The 26009-nt window shown below is 42.6% G+C and overlaps 1 protein-coding gene across 2 annotated transcripts in view; it reads left to right on the top strand.

Moving 5' to 3' along the window:
- sec22a (SEC22 homolog A, vesicle trafficking protein) overlaps positions 1–24328 on the top strand; it is a 79817-nt gene extending 55489 nt beyond the window's left edge. For both annotated transcript variants that reach the window (XM_060828272.1, XM_060828273.1), the window contains 2 exons: positions 17386–17451; positions 19216–24328. In XM_060828272.1, coding sequence (XP_060684255.1) covers positions 17386–17451; positions 19216–19416 — 267 coding nt within the window. In that variant the 3' untranslated portion in view covers positions 19417–24328. The remainder of the gene's footprint in view (positions 1–17385; positions 17452–19215) is intronic.
- Positions 24329–26009: the final 1681 nt, after the last annotated feature.

The following is a 26009-nucleotide window of genomic DNA, read 5'->3' as shown; positions in this document are numbered from 1 at the left end:
CAGGGACTGAGTGCCATTGCTGAGACTTCATCATTGCTGGAGCTAAGCACCCAGGTAGGTGAGGGGGTTTTGTCAGTGCTAATCTGGCAGGCCCCAGCAAAAGGGTGGGTAAGGGTATCATTTGATGAAGGGCTTATGCCCGAAACGTCGAATTTCCTATTCCTTGGATGCTGCCTAACCTGCTGTGCTTTAACCAGCAACACATTTTCAGCTGTGATCTCCAGCATCTGCAGACCTCATTTTTTACCCTATCATTTGATGGGGTTGGAACTGGAAGGACAATAAAACAACAGCAACAGAAAGCACTGAAGTCATTATTTGACCACCTTATATTTGAATTCATTCATGGCATGTGGGTGGCACTGCCTATCTGTAATTGCCCTTTAGAAAGTGGTGGTGAGCTGCTGCCTTGAACCAATGTACCACTTGAATTATTTGCTGTAGCTTCCACTGTAATGCCGACAGGGAGGGGTTTCCAGGATGTTAAACCAGCAACCCAGAAGGAACAATAATGTATTGTTCCAATTCAGAATGGTGAGTGACTTGGAGGGGAACTTGCAGATGATGGTGTTTCCTTATTTCTGTTGCCCTTGTTGAGGATTTGGGAGGTGCTGTGTAAGGAGCTGTGATGAATTTCTGCAGTGCATCTTATACCCACTACTGCTACTGAGCATCAGTGGTGGAGGTAATGAATGTTTGTGGATGCAGTACCAGTTAACTGGGCTGCTTTGTCCTGGATGTTGTCAACCTTCTTGAATGTAAATGGAGCTATACTTATCCAAGTGGGGACCTTGGTAGAACCTGTCCACAAATATCTATGTACGTCATACCATTGTGTTTTATGGTGGACAAGATTTACTGAGTCAGGAAATTAGTTACTCCCTCCAAGCTTCTTAAACTCTAACCTGCTCGTGTAACCACTGTATTTATAAAGCTAGCCTAGTTCAGTTTCTGATCACTGGTAACTTCCAGGATTTCAACAGTAGGGAATTTAGCGATGATAATACCATTGACTGGATAATGGTTGGAGTCTTTCTTGTTGAAGATGGTCATTGCCTGGCAATTGTATGCTGCAAATGTTACTTGTTGTTTGTCAGCCAAACTCTGGATATTGTCCAAATCTTGCTGCATTTTGACATTATCAGCTGGTGAGTTGCACTTTGTACTGAATATTATGCAATCATCAACAAACATAGTTAAAAATCACACAACACCAAGTTATAGTCCAACAGGTTTAATTGAAAGCACTAGCTTTTGGAGCATCGTTCTTTCATCAGGTGGTTGTGGCCATAACCACCTGATGAAGGAGCGGCGCTCCAAAAGCTAGTGCTTCCAATTAAATCTGTTGTTCTATAAGCTGGTGATTTTTAGCTTTGTACACCCCAGTCCAACACTGGCATCTCCAAATCATCAACAAACACATCCACTTCTGACGGTAGAATGGAAGGAAGGTCATCGATAAGGCAGCTGAAGATGGTTGGGTGTTGGATACTACCCTGAGGAATTTCTGGAGCTGAGATGACTAAAATCCCAATAACCATCGAGCCATACACCATAGCAACAGGCCCTTCAGCCTATCATGTCCATGCTGACCAACAAACACTAAACTACACTGATCACATTTACCTGACTTTCTACATCCATTCCATCTTTCTATCACACTCTGGGTGGGAAAAAAAATGTTTTCCTCTGATCTCCTTTAAACCACTTACTCCTCACCTTAAGCTTGTGCCTTCTGGGCTTAGACACATCTGCCCAAAGGAAAACAAGCTTCACCTATCCAGTCTGTCCTCAAATTTCTTTATTATTCATTCGTGGTGTCGCTGGCTGGGCCAACATTTATTGCCCAACTTTAATTACCCGGAGGATAGGAATCAACTACATTAATGAGAGTCTGGAGTCATATGTAAACAGACCAGGTAAAGACGATAGATATTCTCCCTTAAGGATATTAGTGAACCAGATGGATTTTTCTGACACTCGTTAGTAGAATCTTAATTCCAGATTTTTTACTGGATTTAAATTCTAACATCTGCCATGCTGGGATTTGAAGCTGGATCCCCAGAATATTATTGACCTCTGGGATTAATAGTCCAGCGATAATACCACTAGGCCTCCTCTTGAGTCTTTTCATCCTGGGAACCACCTCTGCACCTTCTCCTGTGCAGTCACATCCTTCTGATAGTGTGGCAACCAGAACTGTCCATGGTTTTCTGTCTCTGGCATAACACTTCCTTGCTCCTATATTCGGTGCCCCAACTAATGAAGCATCCCATATGCCTCCACCACCACCCTGTGTATCTGTACTGACACCTTTTGAGGGTCTATGGACTTGTGCAGCAAGGTTCCTTTGTTCCTTAGTCCTCTCATTTATTGTGTATATCCTTCTGTTATTAGACCTTCCAAAGTGCATTACCTCGCACTTACCAGGATTAAATCCCTATGCCATTGTTCTGCCCAGTTTGCCAGATGATAAATCTCAGGCTGTAGCCTGAGACCATCCTCCTCGCCGTCAACAACGTCACCAATTTTCATGTCATCTCTAAACTTACTAATTGCACCTCAACTATCTTCTGTTGCGTTTGGTGCATCTTCGACCAGTGGAGTGTTTTTCTCCTGATTCCCATTTGAGTTTTGGTTAGGTTCCTTGATGTCAAGGGCAGACATCTGGAGTTCATTTCTTCTATACATGTTTGAACTAAGACTATGAAGTCAGGGGCTTTATGGCACTGACAGAACCCAAACTGAACATCAATGAGCATGTTATTGTGAAGCAAGTGCTACTGTAGATGACCCCTTCCATGATTTACTGATGATTGACAATAGACTAATTGGACGGTAATAAATCAGGTTGAATTTTTCCTACTTTTTGTGAACATTATATTTTCCTGGGCATTTTTCCATATTAGCAGGTACATGCCAGTGTTGTAGCTGTTCTGGAATTGCATTACTCAGGGGCACAGCACATTCTGGTGCCAGAATGTTTTTGGGGCTTTTGTAGTACCCAGTGTTTTAGATCATGTTGAGTGAATCAAATTACCTCGCACCAACATCTGTTGGTGTTCTTTGGAACAGGCTGAGATGGATCATCCATTTAGCACTTTTGGCTGAGGTTGTTGCAAGTGCTTCAGAGTTACCTTTTGCTGTGATGAACTGGTCTCCTCCATCTTTGTTTGTAGAGCAGTCTCCTCCATTGAGTTCTTCCATTGTCTACCATCATTCATGACTGGCTGTGGCAGGACTGCAGAGCTTAGATCTGATCTGTTGGTTGTGGAATGATTTAGCCATGACTATCATATGCTGCTTATGCTGTTTGGCATGCAAGTAGTCCTGCATTATGACTTCACCAGGTTGACGCTTCATTTTTAGGTATGTCTGGAGCTGCTGCTCTGTACCCACTGTACTTTTCATTGAACCAGGATTGATTGCCTGTTTTAGTAATGGTGGAACATGGAATTAGCTGTCCCATAAGGTTGCAGATTGAGGCAGGCTATAATTCGAATGCTCACGATGGCCCACAGCATCTCCTGAACTCATCCAGTGACTTCCTAGATCTGTTTGAATTCTGATCAATTTTGGACCGTGATAGTGCCACGCATTAATGGAGGGTATACTCGATGTGAAGGACTGTGTTGTCGTCACTGCTGTTAACACGGTCTTGGGTAGATGCAGCTGCAGCAACATACGACTATGAGGTGAAGTACGTTTCTCCAAATTGTTGGTTCCCTCTCCACTGCTGCAGACCCTGTCTAGCAGCCATGTCCTTTAAGGCCGGATCGGCTTCATCAGTAATACTGCTGCCAAGTTACTCTTGGTGGTAGACATTGGAATTTCACAACCCCAGTATACGTTGTGTACACTTGCCTCCAAGGGGTGTTTAATATGGAGGAGTACTGATTCATCAGTTGAGTGAGGCACTGTAAAGTAATCAAGAGTCATAGCCGTGCAGAATGGAAACAGACTCTTTGGTCCAACTTGCCTATATTGAACAAATTTCCCAAGCTAAGTAAGTTCCATTTGGTTCCTATTTCTCTCAACTTGTCCAAACATCATTTAAATGTTGTAAATGTACCTGCATTTACCACTTCGTCTGGCAGTCCATTCCACATATCCTCCAAAAATTCATGGGATCCCAAGTCAATTTCATAGATTCCTACAGCACGGAGATAGGTCCTTTGGCCCAAACTGGTGCATGCCAACCAAAACGTCCAGCCACACTAACCCCATTTTCCATCACCTGGCCCATATCCTGCTAAACTTTTCCCATCCAAGTATTTGTCCAAATGCCTTTCAAATGTTGTTAATGTACCTGTCTCAACCACTTAAGCTGGCAGCTCATTCCATATGTGTACCACCCTCTCGTAAAACAGTTGCCCTCAGGTTCCCTTTTGTTCTTTCCCCTCTAACCTTAAAATGATGATGTCTTGTCCTCTATTTCCCCAACTCTGGAAGAAAAAGACTTGAGTGCATTCACCCTATCTGTGTCTCTCATGATCTTATAAACTTGTACAAGATCCCCCCTCAGTCTCCTACGCTCTAAATAAAAAAAGTCCTAGCTTGTCCCACCTCTCCCTATAACTCAGACCATTGAGTCCTGGCAACATTCTTGTAAACTTCTGCATCCTTACCAATTTAATAGCTTCCTACCTATAGCAAGGTGACCAAAACTCCCAAGTGCAGCCTCACCAATATCCTGTACAATGCAAGATAATTTCCCAATGTCTGTACTCAATGCCCTGACTGAAGTGCCCTGTCTACCTGTGACTCCACTTACAGAGAACCGAGCATCTGAACTCCGAGGTCCCTCTGTTCCAAAACTGTCCTTAAGACCTTACCATTCACCATAAAACTCCTACCTTGATTTGACTTGCCAAAATGTAAGACCTCACATTTACCTATGTTAAACTGCATTTGCCATTTCTTGGCTTACTTTCCCAGCTGATCAGGGTCCTGCTGCAATTTCTGATAATGTTCCTCACTACTTACATTGCCGCCTATTTTAGTGTCATCTGCAAACTTACTAATTATGCCTTGTATATTCTTCTCCAAATCGTTGCAACAGATAACAAACAGTAATGAGCCCAGCACTGACTCCTGAGGCACTCCACTCATCGCAAGCCTCCTTTCACTATTACCCTCTGCTTCTGACCATCAAGCCAATTGCGTATCCAATTTGCTGGCTCCCTTTGGATTCTATGTAATCCAGCCTTCCAGAGCAGCCTAGATGTGGAACCTTATTAAAGACCATACAGACTACAGAGAAAGTGAGGACTGCAGATGCTGGAGATCAGAGCTTAAAAATGGGTTGCTGGAAAAGCGCAGCAGGTCAGACAGCATCAAAGAACAGGAGAATCAACGTTTCGGGCATAAGCCCTTCTTCAGGAATCCGAAACCTCCAACAACAGACCTCCCTCCGGATCCTCCGCTCCATGCTTGCAGCCATGCGCCGCTACCTACATTCCCTGCAGTCAGCGCTACCTCAGCTCAGGACAACACTCGCACAGACCTGTAAAGGACCTCCACTCTTCTTCGTCCACAGAAGAATCCATACACTAAACAAACAGTTCTCCCTAGCCATATCGGAAATTAAAGATAGTAAGTACCAAAAACTTTCATGTACTTACCCCCACACTCCGGATTCCTCAACTGTTCCAGAATCTTCCATCGGCCTCCGGAAGCACTCGGGCGCCGTTAACCATGCGGCCGCTGCAGCAACTGCCGCCGCGAACCATGACGTCACTTCCACCCCCACTGACCATGCAGCCTCCATGATCGCCGCCCAGACAACCGCCTCCACGATCGCCAGGAAGACCATTGCCGACAGATTCACGGCCTCCGCAGGGTCCACCACCACCGGGAACAACACCATTTCTGCATTCGCCACAGCCAGTTCCGCCGCCGGAGTTGCTGTCACCACATCTACTTCTGCCCCCCAGTGACGTCACTCGCCTGCACAACAACCACGCCGCATGCGTCCCCACCCCCACGCCAATCTCCACTCCCACACCTAACCCCGCCCCCACTCCCAGCTCCATTCCACACCAGGTCCTAGGTCCCAGGCCTGCCATATTTTCACCATCCCTCCAGACCTCCCCTTCTCTGAGGATGAAAAATTAGTCCTTAGCAGAGGCCTCACCTTCATTCCTCTACGCTCATTCCTGAAGAAGGGCTTATGCCCGAAGCATCGATTTTCCAGTTCCTTTGATGCTGCCTGACCTGCTGCGCTTTTCCAGCAACACATTTTTAAGCACCATACAGACTACATCTACCACCGTGCCATCCTCAGCCTTCCTGGCCACTTCATCAAAGAACTCTAACAAATTTGTGAAGTATGATCTCTCATGCACAATACCATGTTAACTACTCCTAATCAAACCCTGTCTTCCCAAATGCACTGATGTCTTATCCTTCCAAATTTTCTGAAGTATCTCATCTACCACAGATGTCAGGCTTACTGATCTATAGTTCCCAGGTTTTTCTGTGCAGCCCTTCTTGAATAAGGGCACAGCATCACTACCCTCACATCTTCCAGGATCTCACCCATGACGAGGTATGATGCAAACATATTCCAAGGGAATGTGGTGGCCCAATTAAAGCCCCACCGAACGACTTTTTTCTGAGAGCTTTATTCCTTTTTTCATGTTCACCATGTTTTTCTAGTGACTATTTGTTGCCCATTAATGTGTTGGCTTTAATGGAAAGCAAAAAGATTGAGCACGCAGCTGAAATGTTACTTAATGGCTGAATTAAATTCAATACAAACAAATGTATTGACTTTTTAAATGCTTTAAATGCAACCTTTGCACAGTAGGCCCGAAGGGGATTAGTAGTAGTTGAATAGATTCACTTAGTAAGAACATGCAATACTAAATCTTGCAAATGTCATGTATTTAGAATGATTATTCTATTAGAAAACAACAAGGCTTTTAGTCTGGATTTGGAGTGATTATAGTTGAGAAAATGGTTGTGGTTCATCGAGGAATAAAGGGAAGTAGTATTCAGGATACAGACTGACAATCAGTAGGAAGAAAAACAGAAATTGTTGGAATAGTTCAGCAGGTCTGGCAGCATCTGTGGAGAGAAATCAGTTAACATTTCTGGTCGAGTGACCCTTAGAACTCAGATGGGATTTGGATCAATTAGAAAGAGGTTACTGGTGAAATTGCCTGTGGATCTTACTACTTTTTAACAGGTTAACCTATTATATCCATCTTCTCATAATCTCAAATTCTGGAAGTAGAAGGGAAGCAATATTTCCAGGTTAAAGTTCAGGCTGCTCTCACTTTACTCTATATTGCATGGAAGGCAATGATACTTAGTTCATTGAAAACCAGTGAAGAGACTTGATAACATTTAATGTCCATCTCCAGTTGCCTTGAGAAGGTGGAGACAACGGACTCATTTGCTCAGGTGCTCCAGCTTAAAAAATGCCAGCCACAGGGATTGGCAATCTCATATACAATGGGAATAACACAATCATAGGATGGTTGCTGTACTTCTTAAAAACATGTATTCACAGGATGAGGGTGTCACTGGCTAGGTCAGCATTCATTCCTAATGGCCCACGGGGCAGTTAAGAGTCAACCACATTGTTGTGGGTCTAGAATCACCTGTAGGTCAAAACTGGTAAGGATGACACTTTCCCTTCATAAAGGACATTAGTGAAGTAGATGAGCTTTTCCAACATTCAACAATGGATTCATGATCATTTAAAATTCTCAGTTCCAGATTTCCTTTTATTGAACTCAAATTCCACCATCTACCATGAGTGGATTACCTGAGTCTCTAGGTTAATAGTCCAGTGATAGTACCAGTAGACCATTGCCTCCCCAAGGGGATAACACTGTACAGCCCATACTGAAGAATGCCATACAGCCCCATTGTGTCCTTGCCATTTCTCTGCAACAGCACTTTGACTAATTCCACTTCCCTGCCCTTCCTCTGTACCTCGCAATGTTTTTTTTCTTCGGGTGCTTATATAATCCCCTTTTGACAATCCCGGTTGTATCTGTGTCTGTCACACTCCAAGCAGTGGATTCCAGATCACCAATCCTTACTACATAAAAATAATTTTCCTCATGGTGCTGTTGATTTGTTTGCCAACTGTCTTAAATCAAAGTCTTTTAGTCGTTGACCCTTCTGTCAATGAGAGCAATTTATCACTATCTACTCTATCTACACCCCACATGGGATTTTTGTCAAAAAAGTTTCCATTTTCTTTCCTCTACCAGCAACAACCCAAGCTGCTGCTTTTTCCTGTGTAACTGAAATCCTTCATCCCTGCTGCCATTCTCGTAAATCTTTTCTGCACCCTCTCCAAAACCATCTAATACCATTCTTAGTGTGTTATCTGTTTCAGCCTCAATTCGAATAATGTGCCCAATTCTGAACACTTTTAGAAAGGATTAGAAGTTGTTGGAGAAGGTACTAGAATAATGTATGAAAATAGTTCTGAGCGCATGAGGTGTCAGAAAGTTAGATTGAGGAATCTGGGCTGCTTCTTTAGTGAAGAGAGGATATTTGATATAGATAGTCAAAATCTATAGTTAGGGAAAAACTGTGTCTAGACTAGAGTGGTGTTGTAAAAGCACAGCCGGCCATCTTTCTCCTGCTCCTCGGATGCTGCCTGACCTGCTGTGCGCCACTCTAATCTAGACTCTGATTTCCAGCATCTGCGGTCCTCATTTTTGCCTGAGGGAAAAACTGTTCCCATTTGCAGCAGAGTCCAGGACTGTAGGGCAGATGAAAGGCAGAAGCAGCAAAGATAACATAAAGGCAACCTTTTTATATAGCATGGAAACATGACTGGAATGTACTCCTTGAATAGGAAACAGATTCAACTGTGGTTTTCCAAAGGAAACTAAATAATTATCTGACCATAAGAATTGTAGGAAAAGGGCATGGGAGTGGGGCGAGCTGAGTTGCAGAGAACCAGTGTAGGGATAGTGGGCTGATCGGCTTCCTCCTCTGCTGAAGCAATTCTATGGCCATATAATGAAATAGCAAAGTTGTTCACAACACAGAGCAGGAGAGCAGTCAGAAGAAATGAGTAGAAACTTGCCTTGTTAGAATAAACAAGGCAATATTTGGCAATTGTAATCAACATGAGGTAACGGCAGTAACAGGCAGGTAAGATATGGTGTCAGAAATCATACTGTGTTTTACAGGAGATTTTAGTATCCGGAAGCCAATTGGACGAACTTGACACAACTGGAAGAAAGGGTGTGGCACTCCATCAATTGAGGGCTTATGATTTAAAGCAAGTTGTTCTAACCTGGTGCACACAATTGATGAGGTTATGGCTGGGTTGGTATATTGTTTTGAGTATCTTGCCATCAAAAGTATGGATTGGAAAGGCTTCAGAGAGGACTGTCAAAGATGATTTCGAGGCCGGTATTCCAAATTCTGAAGGAAGATCTGTTTAAAGTGCAGAAAAGAAGAGAGTGAATCTGACAAAAGGTTTTTAAAATGCTAGAACGGGTGCTATCTAGTATCAGCATGCAACTTAAACAGGAAAGGATAAGGTTTACTAGCCTAAAGCAAGACCTGCATTTCAGAGTTATAGATGTAATTAATAGATCCCAAGTTAAATTACTGGAATGGTCACAAATATTTGTGTTAATGGTTACAATCAGCTATCTGACTCAGACCAGCATTGGTGAGAGGTTAATGATAACGAAATTCATTATTTCAGGTGAGAACTGTAAAGAATTTGATTCTCTCTTTGCACATGCTGCCTGACCTGACTGTTTGCAGCATTTTCTGATTAAATTTGGGAAAATGGGAGAGCAAACTGCTTCCAGTTCTGGGCAAGAAGTGATATTTTAGCTTTACCTTCAGTGGCTGACAACTGTGGCATTCTGTGGAGAATTCAGCAGTTGAGATCAAAGTTATGTTATGATGAATCTAAAAATATCTCAGGATTTTTTTTGGTGTGATAAGTCTGCGATTTAAATATTTTTCTTTGCTTATCTTATATCTGTTAAAGGTCACTGGAAGACTGAACAAATTTCAAGAAAGAAGTGGTTCTTTTTCAACATATTTTCTCTTCCCTGTCTCTGAATGTCAGTGTAGAACAGGACTTGTGGTTCATTAGGAAGGAAGGTACTGAGACTTACTAAGTGCTTGCTTCACATGTCCGGGATGCATTCTGCAGATTCAGGACTGCAACAACAACTTATGTAGCACTTGTATTGCATTAAAGTGTCCCAAATATGACACTAGGCCACAATAGAAGGTGTTAGGCCAGATAGCCAATACCATCGCCAAAGAAGCATATTTTGAGGGATGGTTTAAAGGAGGAAATCAAAGCAGTAAGGTGAAGAGCTACAGGGAGGGTATTCCAGAATTTAGGGCTGAGGCTACTGAAGGCACTGCCACCATTGAAGGAAGAATCAAAATTGGGAATGTTCAAGAGATCAGAATTCGAGGAGCACAGATATTTTACAGGATTACAGGGCAGGAGGAGGTGGTTTCATATTTAGAAGAGGGGTAAAACTACGGTAGGGTTTGAAAAGACTATAAAACGTAGGAACAAAAATTAGGCCATTCAGCCCGTCGAGTCTGCACCCAATTCTTCCGCTTTCTCCCTATAAGTCTTGGATTTCCTTGACAGTCAAGAACCTATCTATTTCAATCTTAAAATACTCAATGACCTGGCCTGCACAACCTTCTGTGGCAATGAATTCCTAGGATTTACCACTCTCTGGCTGAAGAAGTGTCTCCTTATCTCCATTCTAAAAGGTGTTCCATCTACTCAAAGGTTGAGCCTCAGATCTAGTCTCTCTTACCAGTGGAAACGTCTTCCCAAAATCTGCTCTGTCCACACCATTCAGTATTCTATATGTTTCAATTAGATCCCCCCCTCATTCTTCCAGACTCCATCAAATGTACACCCAGAGTCGTCAAAGGTTCCTCATATGTTAAATGTTCTATTCCTGGGACCATTCTCGTGAACCTCCTCTGAACACACTCCAAGGCCAGTACACCCTTCCTGAGATATGGGGCCCACAACTGCACACAACACTCCAAATATGGTCTGAACAGAGCCTCAGAAGTACATCCCTGCTTTTATATTCAAGTCCACGCAAAATAAATACCATCATTGCATTTGACTTCCTAACTACTGATTCAAACTGCAAGTGTAACTTGAGAGAATCCTGGACCAGAGCTCTCAAGTCTTCTGAATTTTCTCCCCATTTAGAAAATATTCCATGCCCCTGTTCTCCCTACCAAGATGTATGACCTCACACTTTCCCACGTATTCCATCTGCCACTTTGCCCACTCTCCTAATGTATCCAATTCCTTTTGCAGCCTGCCCACCATCTCAATGCTACCTATCTTTGTATTGTCTGCAAACTTAACCAGAATGCCCTCAGTTCCTTCATCTGGATCTTTAATGTATAAAATGAAAAGTTGTAATCCCAACACTGAGCCTTGTGGAACACCACTGTTCACCAGCTGCCATCCTGAGAAGGACCTTTTGTCCTCACTCTCTGCTTTCTGCCAGACAGCCAGGTTTCTATCCATGCTAACACCTTGCCTCTAGCGCTGGGCCTTCTTGAAGTCCAGGTAGATAAAGTCCATTGGTTCTCCTTGGTCTAACCTTCTTACTTATAGAATTGTAGCAGATTTGTCAGGCATGACCTCCCGTTGATAGAACCATGCTGATTTTGCCCTATTTTAACAAGTGTGCAGAAATTTCAACCTTCACAATGGATTCCAGGTTCTTACCCATTACTAAGGTGAGGCTAATTGGTCTGTAATTTCTTGACTTCTGCCTTACTCCAATTTTAAACAGGAGTGTCACATTAAGGATTTTCCAGTCTGCTGGGACCCTCCCTGATTCTAGCGATTCCTGAAAGATCACTACTAATGCCTCCACTATTTCTTCAGCTATCTCCCTTAAAACTCAAGGGTGTTGTCCCTCTGGTCCAGGTGATTTATCCAACTTTAGGCTATTCAGTTTTTCTAGCACCTTCTCCTTGGTGATGGCCACATACTCAGCTCAGCCCTCTCTCACTATTGAATTTTTGGGATATTGCATCATGAAGACTGACACAAAGTGAATAAATCCGTTCCTCAGCCATTTCCTTGTTCCCTGCTTCTGTCTCTCCAGCGTCATTTTCCAGTGGCCTAATGCCCACTTTTGCCTCGCATTTGCCCTATAGATAAATAAAAAAACTCTTCCCGTCTTCCCTTTATTACCAACTAGCTTATCCTCATATTTTATCCTCTCCCTCCTTTTTTTTTTGTTGCCCTCTATTGGTCTTTGTAAACTTCCCAATCCTCTGGTTTCCCTCTGCCCTTCACCACACTACATGCTTTCTCTTTTGCTTCCATGCTATCCCTGACTTCCCTGGTCGCCTCATCCTCCCTGTACCCTGTTTAGTCTGAGTAGTCTGGCAGAACATTATTTCAATGAGCCAACACACTGCAGCACAGAGGAACTATGCAGAGCAGCGGAAAATCACTTACACTGTCTATTCAAAAAGAACGAGTACCCAATGAACACAGTCCGACAATTTCTCAACAACAAATTCAAACAAGCAAACAAAACACGTCTAGAAACCCTACCATTCTCCCCTACATCAAAGACATCTTGGAAATGACTGCCAGACTACTCAGACCCCTTGGCATCATGGTAGCCCACAAACCCACCAACACACTAAAACAGTAGCTAATGAACTTGAAACACCCTTTACAGACAACAAGCAAAACTAATGTCATCTACAAAATACTGTGCAAGAACTGTGACAAACAGGCAGAAACCTAGCCACCAGGATACATGAACATCCACTAGCCACAAAACAACATGACCCTCTCTCACTAGTATCCTTATATACAGATAAGGAAGGACACCACTTCGACTGGGACAATACATCCATCCAAGGACAATCCAGACACACACGAGAATTCCAAGAAGCATGGCATCCTAACCAGAACTCTATCAACAAACACATTGTGTTGGACCCCATTTACCACACCCTAAGAAAAAGAACAGGAAATGGCATCACTAACCCAAAGAAATCCAAACATATAAATAGAAAGAAGGAATCATCAGCAGTGGTTTGGCAGGAGGTTCACTGAAGATGTTACCTAGTATGGTGATGAAACATCTGAAAATGAACCTTACAGCTCAGCAAGCAAACCTACATCCAAAATCTGTGCCCATAAATTTTATTTCGACAGGGCTCATTAATGTTTGAGTTTTGTTGGTGAGGCACTAAGTTTAGTGACAGTTCCGGTTTAATTGAGCATTATGCTAAAGGCGGTAAGGGTAACTAGACTGATCACATGATCTGGGGCATCATTATTTCTTTGTTAATGGCAATGCACAGATTGTCTGGAAATTTACATAAATTGTTTTGGGGAATTTTCATGCAGAATGTTTCCTTCCTGCGATTGAATGGGTGCAATAGATTTCTTGACTAAATAGATTCTACATTGCCTGTGTGGAGTCAGTGAACTGAACAGCCTGTTCCTACTCTGTGGAGAAAACATTGGCTGCTACTTATTCATTTAAGGGATATGAGTGATTCTGCCAAATTCGAAACTTATTGCCAATTTCTAATTGTCTTTGAAACGGCAATGGTGAATCACTAGTTATTTGCTAAACCATTTCAAAAGACAATTAGAGAATAAATCAGACTACAGTGGAATTGCTTCCCTAAAGGACATTAGCAAACCAGTTGAGTTTTTAACCACGATCTGGTAGTTTCATTGTCAGCTTTCCTGACACTAGCTTTTATTTCAGATATTTCAGAACCAAAATTGGAGGTGTAGTGGACAGTGAAGAAGGTAACCTCAGATTACTACAGGATCTTGACCAGATGGGCCAATGGGCTGAGAAGTGGCAGATGGTGTTTAATTCAAATAAATGCGAGGTGCTGCATTTTGGGAAAGCAAATCTTAGTAGGACTTATACAATTCATGGTAAGGTCCTAGGGAGTATTGCTGAACAAAGAGACCTTGGAGTGCAGGTTCATAGGTCCTTGAAAGTGGAGTCGCAGGTAGATAGGATAGTGAAGAAGGCAGTTGGTATGCTTTCTTTTATTGATCAGAATGTTGAGTACAGGAGTTGAGAGGTCATGTTGCGACTACACGGTACATTGGTTAGGTCACTGTTGGAATATTGCGTGCAATTCTGGTCTCCTTCCTTTTGCAAAGATGTTGTGAAACTTGAAAGGGTTCAGAAAAGATTTACGAGGATGTTGCCAGGGTTGGAGGATTTGAGCTGTAGGGAGAGGCTGAACAGGCTGAGGCTGTTTTCCCTGGAGCGTTGGAGTCTGAGGGGTGACCTTATAGAGATTGACAAAATTATGAGGGAAGTGGATAGGGTAAAAAGGCAAAGTCTTTTCCCTGGGGTTGGGGAGTCCTGAACTGGAGGGCATGGGTTTAGGGTGAGAGGGGAATGATATAAAAAAGACCTAAGGGGCAACTTTTTCACACAGAGGGTGGTACATGGATGGAATGAGCCGCCAGAGGAAGTGGTGGAGGCTGGTACAATTGCAACATTTAAAAGGCATTTGGATGGGTATATGAATAAGAAGGGTTTAGAGGGATATGGGCCGGGTGCTGGCAGGTGGGACTAGATTGGGTTGGGATATCTGGTCGGCATGGACGGGCTGGACGGAAAGGTCTGTTTCCATGCTGTACATCTCTATGACTCTATATGTTTAATTCACTAATTTCCAAATTCTCCACTGCCATGGTGCGATTTGAATCCATGTCTCCACCGTGTCCCTGGTTTGCAAATTCCATAATAGTGCCACTATGTTTTCGCTCCTGATCTTAAATTTCTTGTGTAATCCAGACTAATTGTTCATTAGTGACATAAATAGGGGTACGTTAAAGTGGTAGTAGCTGATTGGGATGTATTGGGTGAGGATTTTGCCAAGGGAAGAATTTTTCTTCCGCATGTCCATGTGCTACTGTATAAGACCCTATTTGGGGTTGTTGCCAAGGACGTAGTTCTTGACTTGCCTTTGTAACTGGCCACTGGGCAACTCCACTGGAAATATCTGCTGCCAGTTTTTCCTTTCTTCACTAAGTGCTTGGTTCAGTGCCAACCCCAAAGGGCTTCTTCAGACCTCTCCATGTGTACAGTTACTGGCACAGGCCATTCAAGCTGAAGCATGCTGGTACCTAGTTTCCCTCTGTACTTAACGTTGCTTCCAGGAAAGTAGCCTCTTTACTCAGGATTACAGAGCTTTTGAAAAATTATGAAAAGCCAATGGACTTTTCTTTATAAACTGATCTCTGTCTTTGTAAATGCTAGGCTTTAATGTTGGTTCTTACGCTTGTATTTTAATGCAAATATATCATCTTATAGTTTGCGCATTTGCAGTCTTCAGAAGCTGCAAGTAATCCTTTCTGCTGTGTTGGAATTTAAAAGGATTATTTAGAAACCGGATCAATTCTTTAAGACTAATTCACTATAATGTGTCATGTTATAGTCACTCAGTTACTGCATTTCAAGACTTTTGAGCAGGTAAATGGTGATTTGACATGAGGCAGGCTGCAGTCTTATATGGCCCTCTACTGGAATTACACGCTATGTGCTCAATATTTCTTGCTTCAGATGGTTTGTTTTACCCACTTATTCCTGGCCAAGGTAGAGTTCCATTGGCACCTCACTCGCACCTGTGACTGCATCCACGTGGCTGCTTTCTCCAGTGCGAATCTAAACATCGAGTGTGGGCTGATTGGGGAAGAGGTAGTGTGGAGCCTGATCCTGTTTGTACATGTGTGGCAGGAGTGATCACTTAAAGTCAATCAGAAGCAGGAATCTTGACTAAATTCTTTGTTTCAGTGGCTCAAGGCCATCAAAGTCAATTGTAGTTAACCCACTCCCACAAACTCGAGGCTAGTAATCTAGCCCAGACCCTCTGTGTGGCTTCATGTGCAATAGCTGATGACAGAAAAAAACTATTTAAAGATTATTGATGAAGATCGGACTGAACCATTTAGTTTGTTCCCATTTTTGATTGCTTGTGGGTTTTGTTTTTTGCAAACAGCACTCCCAGTGTCAGTCCCAAGCATTGTGCAATCAAGTTATAACAAAGGCAGCTTCAGAGAGTCTCTGCTCCACTCCTAGCTTTAGAAACTTGCCGCAAAAGTGTGACTTGAAAATGTGTTGCTGGAAAAGCGCAGCAGGTCAGGCAGCCTCCAAGGAACAGGAGATTCGACGTTTCGGGCATAAGCCCTTCTTCAGGAATCCTGAAGATTCCTGAAGAAGGGCTTATGCCAGAAACGTCGAATCTCCTGTTCCTTGGATGCTGCCTGATCTGCTGCGCTTTTCCAGCAACACATTTTCAGCTCTGATCTCCAGCATCTGCAGACCTCACTTTCCCCGCAAAAGTGTGACTTTCCTGCTTCTCACACCAATGTGCCTGCAGCCTTTCCAGTCTGTTTAGAAACTATGGATATTTAATTGTGTTGGAGTGCATGCCAAGTAGGAAAGATCAAAGTACTTCATTGATCCTTGAAATCAATTGAGAGACTGCTTTCATTCCATCAATCTGGTTAGGAAAAATGTTGTTAAACTTGAAAGGGTTCAAAAAAAATTTGCAAGGATGTTGCCAGGGCTGGAGGATTTGAGGCACAAGGAGAGGCTGAACAGGCTGGGGCTATCCTCTCTGGAGCATTGGAGGTTGAGGCATGACCTTTTTGAGGTTTATGAAATCATGAGGGGCATGGAGAGGTTGAATAATTAAGGTCTTTTCCCCAGGGTGGGGGGAACCAAAAGTAGAAAGCGTAGATTTAAAGTGAGAGGGAAAAGATTTAAAAGGGATCGAAGTGACCACTTTTTCATGCAGAGTGATGCATGTATGGAATGAACTGCCAGAGGAGGTGGTGGAGGCTGGTACAATTGCAACATTTAAAAGGCACCTGTTTGGTTATGTGAATAGGAAGGGTTTAGAGAGATATGGACCAAATGTTGGCAAATGGGACTAGATTAATTTAGGATATCTAAGTGGCATGGACAAATTGGACCAAAGTGTTTGTTTCTGTGCTGTACGTCTCTATGACTCTGTAACCAGATTCAAACTGAAGTGCTGGGTAAAGTGACATGTCTCGTTCCCTTCATTTACCTTCTCTTTTAATTTAAACAATTTCTCTGTGATATATAATTAATTTTGACAACTGTTATCTATGTCCCTCAAGTCACTGTTTAGTTTAGTTTGACTTGTAAAGAAATGTAAAAATGTAAACAAAGAAAGCTAATTAATCTGAGCAATGATATTGACTGTACTGCCTGACTGCTCAGCAAAGGCAAGAATCTGTGATGTGGACACTGCAGTTTTTAGCATAGAATATAATCTTTTGTGCCTTTTTATGTTTGTTCCTTCATGCTTTGAATAACAATTATTTTTAAACAGGATGATGAGGAGGAATTCAACAACATTGCTGTCTTTTTCATCGGTACTGCTGCATGTTTGTATCAGGTAGGTTCCCGGTTACTGAACAATTTCAGGCGAGCTTTCTCTTTGAGGGCAGCCAGGTGTCTAATGCATGTGGAAACGTGTCCTTATGTTTGAGACTTTGAGCCAAGCTGCTGAGAAATCCCCTTGGCTAGAATGTCTGTTTTATTAAATACCATTAAGTTCTTGTTATCATTCTTGCCTGTAGCCATGAAAAATATGTTTTGCATGGACCTGACACAGTTAAATGAGAGAGTCAATGTCTTACAGAAAGTAAATATCAATTCCAGCTGCATCAGGTTAAGTTCAGTGTAATGGAGGGCAGGTGTCGTTTCAAAGTATTTCTTCACACAAAGGACAATCAAGAGATTGGGCATGTTGTCAAAAAGCATAGATAATGTAGGGTCTTTCTGACCAACCAGATGTTACAATGAAGAAAGGAATAAGGATTTTGTTTTGGAATGATAAGATTAAAATGCCCAGAGGGTTGATGTTATTAGATCACTTATTGTAATCTGGAATGTATATTTCCAACTACTATCAGTAATATACTTAGTCACTTCTTCCAAGATTTTGCTATTGTCACCTAAATTGAACTTTGTTGCACAGGCGTAGTACAACTCGGAAGCAAAATGGAATATGTGAACATAGCACAGTGCCTTTCTCATCCTCAGTGTCCCAGAGTTCGTAAGAACCAATGAACTGCTTCTGTGGTGCACCCATTGTTGGTGGGTGAGCACAGCAGCCAGTTTCCAAGCAGATTTTCTTTCCTCTCCCTCGTGATACTTCCTGGTTCCTGCAATAAATTACACCAGGCAGGTTCCTGTCAAACTCTGGCATGTCTGATTGATTGTTTTTTAAGATAGAGATAAGTTCGTTCCTTCTCCGTGGGTAAGTTCTTGATTAGTAAGGGGGATCAAAGGTAATGCAGAGAAGGGAGAAAAATGGGGTTCAGAAACATATTGGCCACTGCTGAATGGCCAAATTCTGCTCCAATATCTAATGATTTTATTCTGGCCTTATGGTTTCATTGGGTGGTTGGACATGTTCTGTGTCTTAAATTGATGTGAGGCTGTGGCAGAGATGAAGACTTGGTTAAGCCAGGATTCAAATGCGTTTTAGAAAGGTTTGATTTCTTTTGAATTGTAACCTTTTTACTCAACATAACACTAAATAATATAGTGGAAATGGTGCTGAATATTGAGATTCAGCCATACATTAGAGAAACATGCATCAGGATTACATACCTGTGTTCAACTAAGTATGTGTATGCGCAGAAAAAAATCTAATGTTTCACCTTCTGTCCAACTTGACCCATGTGGAAAATCTGACTAAAAGTTGTCATGCAGCTGATCTTGCAAATGATTGATCCTTTGTGAGATTATACTATCTGAAGTCTATTTATGTACCCCCTTCTGAACCTGACCCGCTGCCTCTCCTTAGAATTTGCAGTTACATCAAACATTTTTTCAGTTGTTTACCTTAATCCATTAGAGTCTTGAAAAGCTTAAATAAAGCCTCAGTGTCTTTTCTCGAGTGTAATCATGCTCAGCTACTTCAGTCTCTCACTGTGACTTACGTGTCTAATTTTTGAAATAATTTCACTCTTGTTTAGAGTTGTGTTTTAAATAGGTTGGTCATTTTCTCTCAGCTACAGAAGTGCTGTTTGTTACTGGTGAAAGCCCTGTTGATGTCGTAGGGATGAGGTCTGCTATTTCTCCAGGCTTATTGTCCATGAATTAAATCTTCAAAAGAAATTCTCTTTAATCTTTGATTTCTTGTTTTCAGTGTTACCTGCTAGCATGTTACAGCGGACGTAGGAACTTGAAATCTTTTCTGATGTTCGGCTTGGTCTGCCTGTGCAATCTGTACCTGCATGAACTCCGCAATACCTGGCAAATTCTCTTTCATGTCACAGTTGCTGCATTTGCTACTCTGCAGACACGGATGAGGCAGCCACAGGGAAAGGCACCAGACTACAACGTGTGACAATCTGTGACTGCGGAAAGCAGCTGTTTTGAGAGATTTGTAATTCTGCAGGAAGCACATGATGGTGTGGAACAAATAATTAGCTTCTTTTTGCAAAACAAAAGGACAAGAAATGAGCCCAAATGGGGGAAAATTGTGTTAGAGTTCTTCAAAGCATTGTGACCAAATGCTGCCATTCTGAAACTGAGCGCTACAAATCAAAATTGAGGATGCATCTGTGCTGCCAGCCCATTCATGTCCCACTGCTGCAATACATGTATAAAACATCACCTGTTCCAGCATGAAGCTAGAAAATTGTGGATATTATGTTAATTCAGTCCAAACAAAGAACTACTGTGAGCCTTGCCCTTTTTATACTGAAATTTATTTTGATTCTATTTTTCTCTACAGAAGATAGTTATCAGGGGTATGGCTCTGTTGGCCCTGGCACCTTAGCCACCTTAACCTTAATCACCCTTAATTAAGCAGCCATTTTGTTTGTGTGTGTGTGTGTGAGAGAGAGAGAGAGAGAGAGAAGGTCCTGCAAGTGTTGCGTTAGAAGGTGTGGCCTGGGCCAGAGATGCTAACACATACCGAGAAACTGCAGAACCGTCTGAGGATGCTGAGTCTCTGGTGAGGTATCTTTTCCCTGGGGCACTCATAATAGGTCCCCAAGCTTATCTTAGCATTTCCCAGCTACTATTAATCCTTCATTCACTACCGCTTCCAGTGAACTATCAAGTCCATTCCTTTTTTTTAAACTTGCTTTCTTTAGTTCTGACCCTTCCTGAATGTTCCTATATCCACAGTCAAGTGGACCCACAGTCAGACCTCCTTGCCTGTGCCAGTATAGGAGGCTGAAGACAAGTGCTTATTACACCTTATAGTTTTTATTTGCATTGACATGCACTTGTGAAGAATCTAGCCTTTGTTTCAGGACTTGCCTTTCTGAGTTCAAGGTTTTAAATTTGTGAGCAATCAGCTGAAATGAACCTGCTGTGTCCCAGCCCATAGCACAGTCCCTTCCCACTCCAGCACATTGTGCCTCTGTTACCTGTCGGGTTCTAGATAAATTTCCAATCAGTTTTTCATAGAAGTGGGAGAGACGTGGGCTGTATTGGGAAAGGTATCATATGTGCAAATGTCTATATACAATGCATGAACATGTTCCAAACTTTTGTAGAAAATTGATAAGAAATAAAATATGTAAGATATATATTTAGAGAAACTAGTAATCCCAAATGTTTCTCCAGCAAAAAAAATACACTGAAGTCAACTTGTATATTTGATAAAGCCTGCAGTATGGTAAATAGCTGTTATACGCCCAAAAAAACAGAACAACGCAGCACCTATATCTGTATCCTAAATAAAATTAAAATGTTGCTGGAAATACTCTGCAGGTTTTCAGCAGTTGTGGGGTCAGAAACAGAGTTAACATTTCAGGCCTGTAACCTTTTGTAATGACTGTCAGAGCTTGCCAGTGAAAGATTGAAACAAGTAGTTATTTCCTAAGCCTTTGGATGCAATTTCAGGCCCCATTGATTTGTGCTCTTTCTAGAATTTTTTTGCCCCCGTGTGTTGTTGGAAGGCATGGCTCATTTCCCCACAGCCCCAAATTACAACAGGCAGTGTGTTGATGCAACAGCCACTTTGGTGGTAGAAGTAACTTGTAAATAAAATTGTAAAGAAAAAAATTGGTTAACATAAGTAAGCAGTGATTAATCAGGACATCCCATGACAATGAGTGATTTAGTACTGTATAGTGTAGTGGTAATGACACTTGACTAGTTATGCAGGGGTCTGGGTTTAAATCCCACCCTTGCAAGATAAGTTATTTTTTAAAATTCATTCATAGGATGTGGGCATTAATGGTTAGGCCAGCATTTATTGCCTATCCCTAATTACGCAGAGGGCAGTTAAAAGTCAACCACATTGCTGTGGGTCTAGAGTCACACGTAGGCCAGACCAGGTCAGAACGACAAATGTCCTTCCCTGAACGACACTGCTGAACCAGATGGGTTTTTCTGACAATGGTTTCATGTTCATCAGTAGATTCTGAATTCCATGTTCTTTTTTGAATTCCGATTCTACCATCTGCCATATGGAATTTGAAACCAGCTCCCCAGAACATTAGCTGGGCTTCTGGATTGGCAATCCTGACATAGTATTACCAGGCCATTGCCTCTGTGGAATTTACATTTAATTGATTAATCTGATATCGAAAACTAGACAATAATGATGGCCATGAGAACTATTCCTGATTGTTGTAAAAGTCCACCTGATTCACTAATATCCTTTGGAGAGTAAGAGTTCACATCGTAGCAGTAGGGGAGACGATGATGTAATGGTAATGTGTATGGCACAGTGACACTCAGTCTTCCTACAGAGGGAACATGGCACAGTGGTTATAGCACTACTACCTCCCAGAACCAGGGACCTAGGTTCAATTCCAGTCTCTGTGGCCATATGGTTGGAGTTTGCACGTTCCCGCCATTGCAGAATCATAGCCCTACAATGTGGAAGCAGACCATTGGGCCCAAGAAGTCTCACCAACCCTGTTAAGGGTATCCCAGCCTATCCCTGTAACTCTGCATTTTCCCATGACTAACCTACCTAGCCTGCACATCCTTGGCCTGTGGGAGGAAACTGGGGCACCCAGAAGGAGCCCACACTGACACTGGGAATGTACAAGCTCCAAACGGGCAGTCACCCAAAGTTGGAATCAAACCCTAGTCTCAGCATTGCTGCCTCACAGCACCAAACCGCTGAGCCACCATGCTGCCCGATGTCTGTGTGGGTTTCTGCTGGATGCCCCCACCGTTCAAAAGATGTGCAGGTTAGGTGAATTAGCCTAGTTAAATTACCCCATAGTGTCCACGGATGTGCAGGTTAGGTGGATTAACCATGTCAACCATTAACCAAATATGGGGTTACAGGTATAGGTTGATTTGCCTGTATAACTAAATCCTGGATTCTTAAAAATAATTCTAGACATTAGGTCTGTAGCTGAACAAAAGAGTTAGCAATTCTTAGCAATACAGTAAATTTAGCAAAGTAAAATTAAGCAAGATTTGAACCCAATAACCATTGTTTTCAGCTCCATTCACTCAAAAGGCATGCAGACAAACACATTTATGGGATAAATAAAAGGAAAATAACAGAACTGGCCAGATTACTTAAATGGAGCACTTAGATCAAGAATCAACATGCAAACAGCTTTCTGGCCTGACCTCCCAAGTTTGCCTTTTGTTAACACAAGCTGCCACCCACAGTCCAAAAGTCATCATCAACTCTGCTTCATAACTCCAAATATTTGTAAAAGAAAATAATGAAAACATAAGTGAGGGCTCTAACAAATGTCTCTGGAATAGCAATACAGAACCTCAGACTCATGCTATCAGATATGGGTTTGAATGCTGTCATGAAAGACGGTGAAATCTGGAATTAAAAAGCTAATAGTGACCATTGCTGATTGTCTAATGATCGCATGGAAGTTTTACAGGTTTTAGTGTAATAGCCTTTGATATTTTTCTATGGCTGGAGGCAGATGATTCATCTCCAACTTCACTGACTCACTTTAGCCGGATTATCTACACAATGCAGGGACGTCAGAATCTTCACTGATTTGATCATGTGGCCATTTTGAGTCTGGCAATGATATCCATTTTAAAAATAAACAATTTAAACACAAGCATAGAAGAGAATATAGTTTATTGTCTTCCATTGACATTCAATGGCATTACCATTGCTGAGTTCCCCAAACAACCAATATGCTGGGGTTATCATTGACTAGAAACTGAACTGGACCAGCCATAGAAGTTCTGTGGCTACAAAAGGAAATCAGCGACTGGGAATCCTGCAGTGAGTAACTCAGTACCTGAGTCCACAAAGCCTGTCTACCATCTACAAGGCACAAGTCAGGAGTGTGATGGAATACTTCCCCACTTGCTTGGATAAGTGCAGCAGCAACAACGCACAAGGCTTGACTCCATGCAAGACATAGCAACCCACTTTATTGTCAATCCATTCACCAAGTTGAATATTCACTCCCTTCACCAAAGGTGCACAATGGTAGTGCACCATCTCTGAGATGCACTGCAGTCACTTACTGAGGGTCTTCTGTCAGCAGGAGAAAGTGAGGACTGCAGATGCTGGAGATCAGAGCTGAAAATGTGTTGCTGGAAAAGCGCAGCAGGTCAGGCAGCATCCAAGGAACAGGGGATTCGACGTTTCGGGCATAAGCCCTGAAGAAGGTAGTTAAAGACAGAGAGTGAGGGAAGAAAGATGCCTTAGCAATATTCCATGCTCGTTCCCCACGAATGAATAAAAAGCAGAGCTCCTAACTGACCTCTTAAAGTGCCCGATAGGCCAATCAAATCATGGCAATTAGGGACGATTAGATTAGATTACAGTGTGGAAACAGGCCCTTTTGCCCAACAAGTCCACACTGACCCGCCGAAGCATAACCCACCCATACCCCTATATTTACCCCTTACCTAACACTACGGGCAATTTAGCATAGCCAATTCACCTGAACCTGCATATCTTTGGACTGTGGGAGGAAACCGGAGCACCCGGAGAAAACCCACGCAGACACGGGGAGAACGTGCAAACTCCACACAGTCGCCTGAGGCGGAAATTGAACCCAGGTCTCTGGCGCTGTGAGGCAGCAGTGCTTGCCACAGTGCCGTCCTAAGATTAAGAGAGGCCAATGAGGCTGCTTTCCACAATTACAATTTTAAGAAATGAAATCCTGGTTGAAGTTATTCAACAGGAGGAGGCTATTTAGCCTTTTGAACCTCTTCTGTCTTTCAGTGAGGTCATGGCTCGTCTATAAGCTGGCTCCATGCTCCCTAGTATCTTTGGGAAGAGAAGGGAGTTTCACTGTGTACATCAGCTTGGCTAAAATGTCACATTTAAATGATGTAGATAGCAGATTTTCATGCAAGGTTTCATTTGTCATCTAGTTTGAATCAAGTCTGAAATGTTATGAATGCAAACAGAAGCACAACAAACTTTACATCAAATAATTTAAAATAAATTGTCCCAAACACCAGTACCAAATCGTTGAATGAACCTCAAAGTACTGAAATGTAATAAAATAAATGCAAAATACTGTGGATCATGGAAATCTGAAACAATATTGAATGTTTGAGAAATACTCAAGACCAGCAGCATCTATGGAGAGAGAAAGAGAGAGATGTTGCACACTTGTGACTCGTACATAGAGTCACAGAGATGTACAGCATGGAAACAGACCCTTCGGTTCAGCCCGTCCATGCCGACCAGATTTCCCAACCCAATCTAGTCCCACCTACCAGCACCCAGCCCATATCCCTCCAAACCCTTCCTATTCATATACCCAGCCAAATGCCTCTTAAATGTTGCAATTGTACCAGCCTCCACCATGTCCTCTGGCAACTCGTTCCATGCACGTACCACCCTCTGTGTGAAAAAGTTGCCCCTTAGGTCTCTTTTATATCTTTCCCCTCTCACCCTAAACCTATGCCCTCTAGTTCTGGACTCCCCGACCCCAGGGAAAATACTTTGCCTATTTATCCTATCCATGCCCTTCATAATTGTGTAAACCTCTATAAGGTCATCCCTCAGCCTCCAACGCTCCAGGGAAAACAGCCCCAGCCTGTTCAGCCTTTCCCTATAGCTCAAATCCTCCAACCCTGGCAACATCCTTGTAAATCTTTTCCAAACCCTTTCAAGTTTCGCAACATCTTTGCAAAAGGAAGGAGACCAAAATTGCACACAATATTCCAACAGTGGCCCAACCAATGTCCTGTACAGCCGCAACATGACCTCCCAACTCCTGTACTCAACATTCTGACCAATAAAAGAAATCATACCAAGTGCCTTTTTCACAATCCTATCTACCTGCGACTCCACTTTCAAGGAGCTATGAACCTGCACTCCAAGCTCTCTTTGTTCAACAACACTCCCTAGGACCTTACCATTAAGTGTATGAGTCCTACTAAGATTTGCTTTCCCAAAATGCAGCGCCTCGCATTTATCTGAGTTAAACTCCATCTGCCACTTCTCAGCCCATTGGCCCATCTGGTCCAGATCCTGTTGTAATCTGAGGTAGCCCTCTTCGCTGTCCACTACACCTCCAATTTTGGTGTCATCTGCAAACTTACTAACTGTCTGCTTGTATCCAAATCATTTATATAAATGACAAAACGTAGAGGACCCAGCACCGATCCTTGTGGCACTCCACTGGTCACAGTCCTCCAGTCTGAAAAACAACCCTCCACCACCACCCTCTGTCTTCTACCTTTGAGCCAGTTCTGTATCCAAGTGGCTAGTTCTCTCTGTATTCTGTGAGATTTAACCTTGCTAACCAGTCTCCCATGGGGAAACTTGTTGAACGCTTTACTGAAGTTCATTTACATCACGTGAGCTGCTCTGCCCTCATCAATCCTCTTTGTTACTTTCTCAAGAAACTCGATCAAGTTTGAGAGACATGATTTCCCACATACAAAACCATATTGACTATCCCTAATAAGTCCTTGCCTTTCCAAATACATGTACATCCTGTCCCTCAGGATTCCCTCCAACAACTTGCCTACCACCGAGGTCAGGCTCACTGGTCTATAGTTCCC

The sequence above is a fragment of the Hemiscyllium ocellatum genome, chromosome 7 (assembly GCF_020745735.1).
Source record: "Hemiscyllium ocellatum isolate sHemOce1 chromosome 7, sHemOce1.pat.X.cur, whole genome shotgun sequence".
Taxonomy (NCBI): Eukaryota; Metazoa; Chordata; class Chondrichthyes; order Orectolobiformes; family Hemiscylliidae; genus Hemiscyllium; species Hemiscyllium ocellatum.
This window is presented reverse-complemented; position numbering and strand designations above follow the sequence as displayed.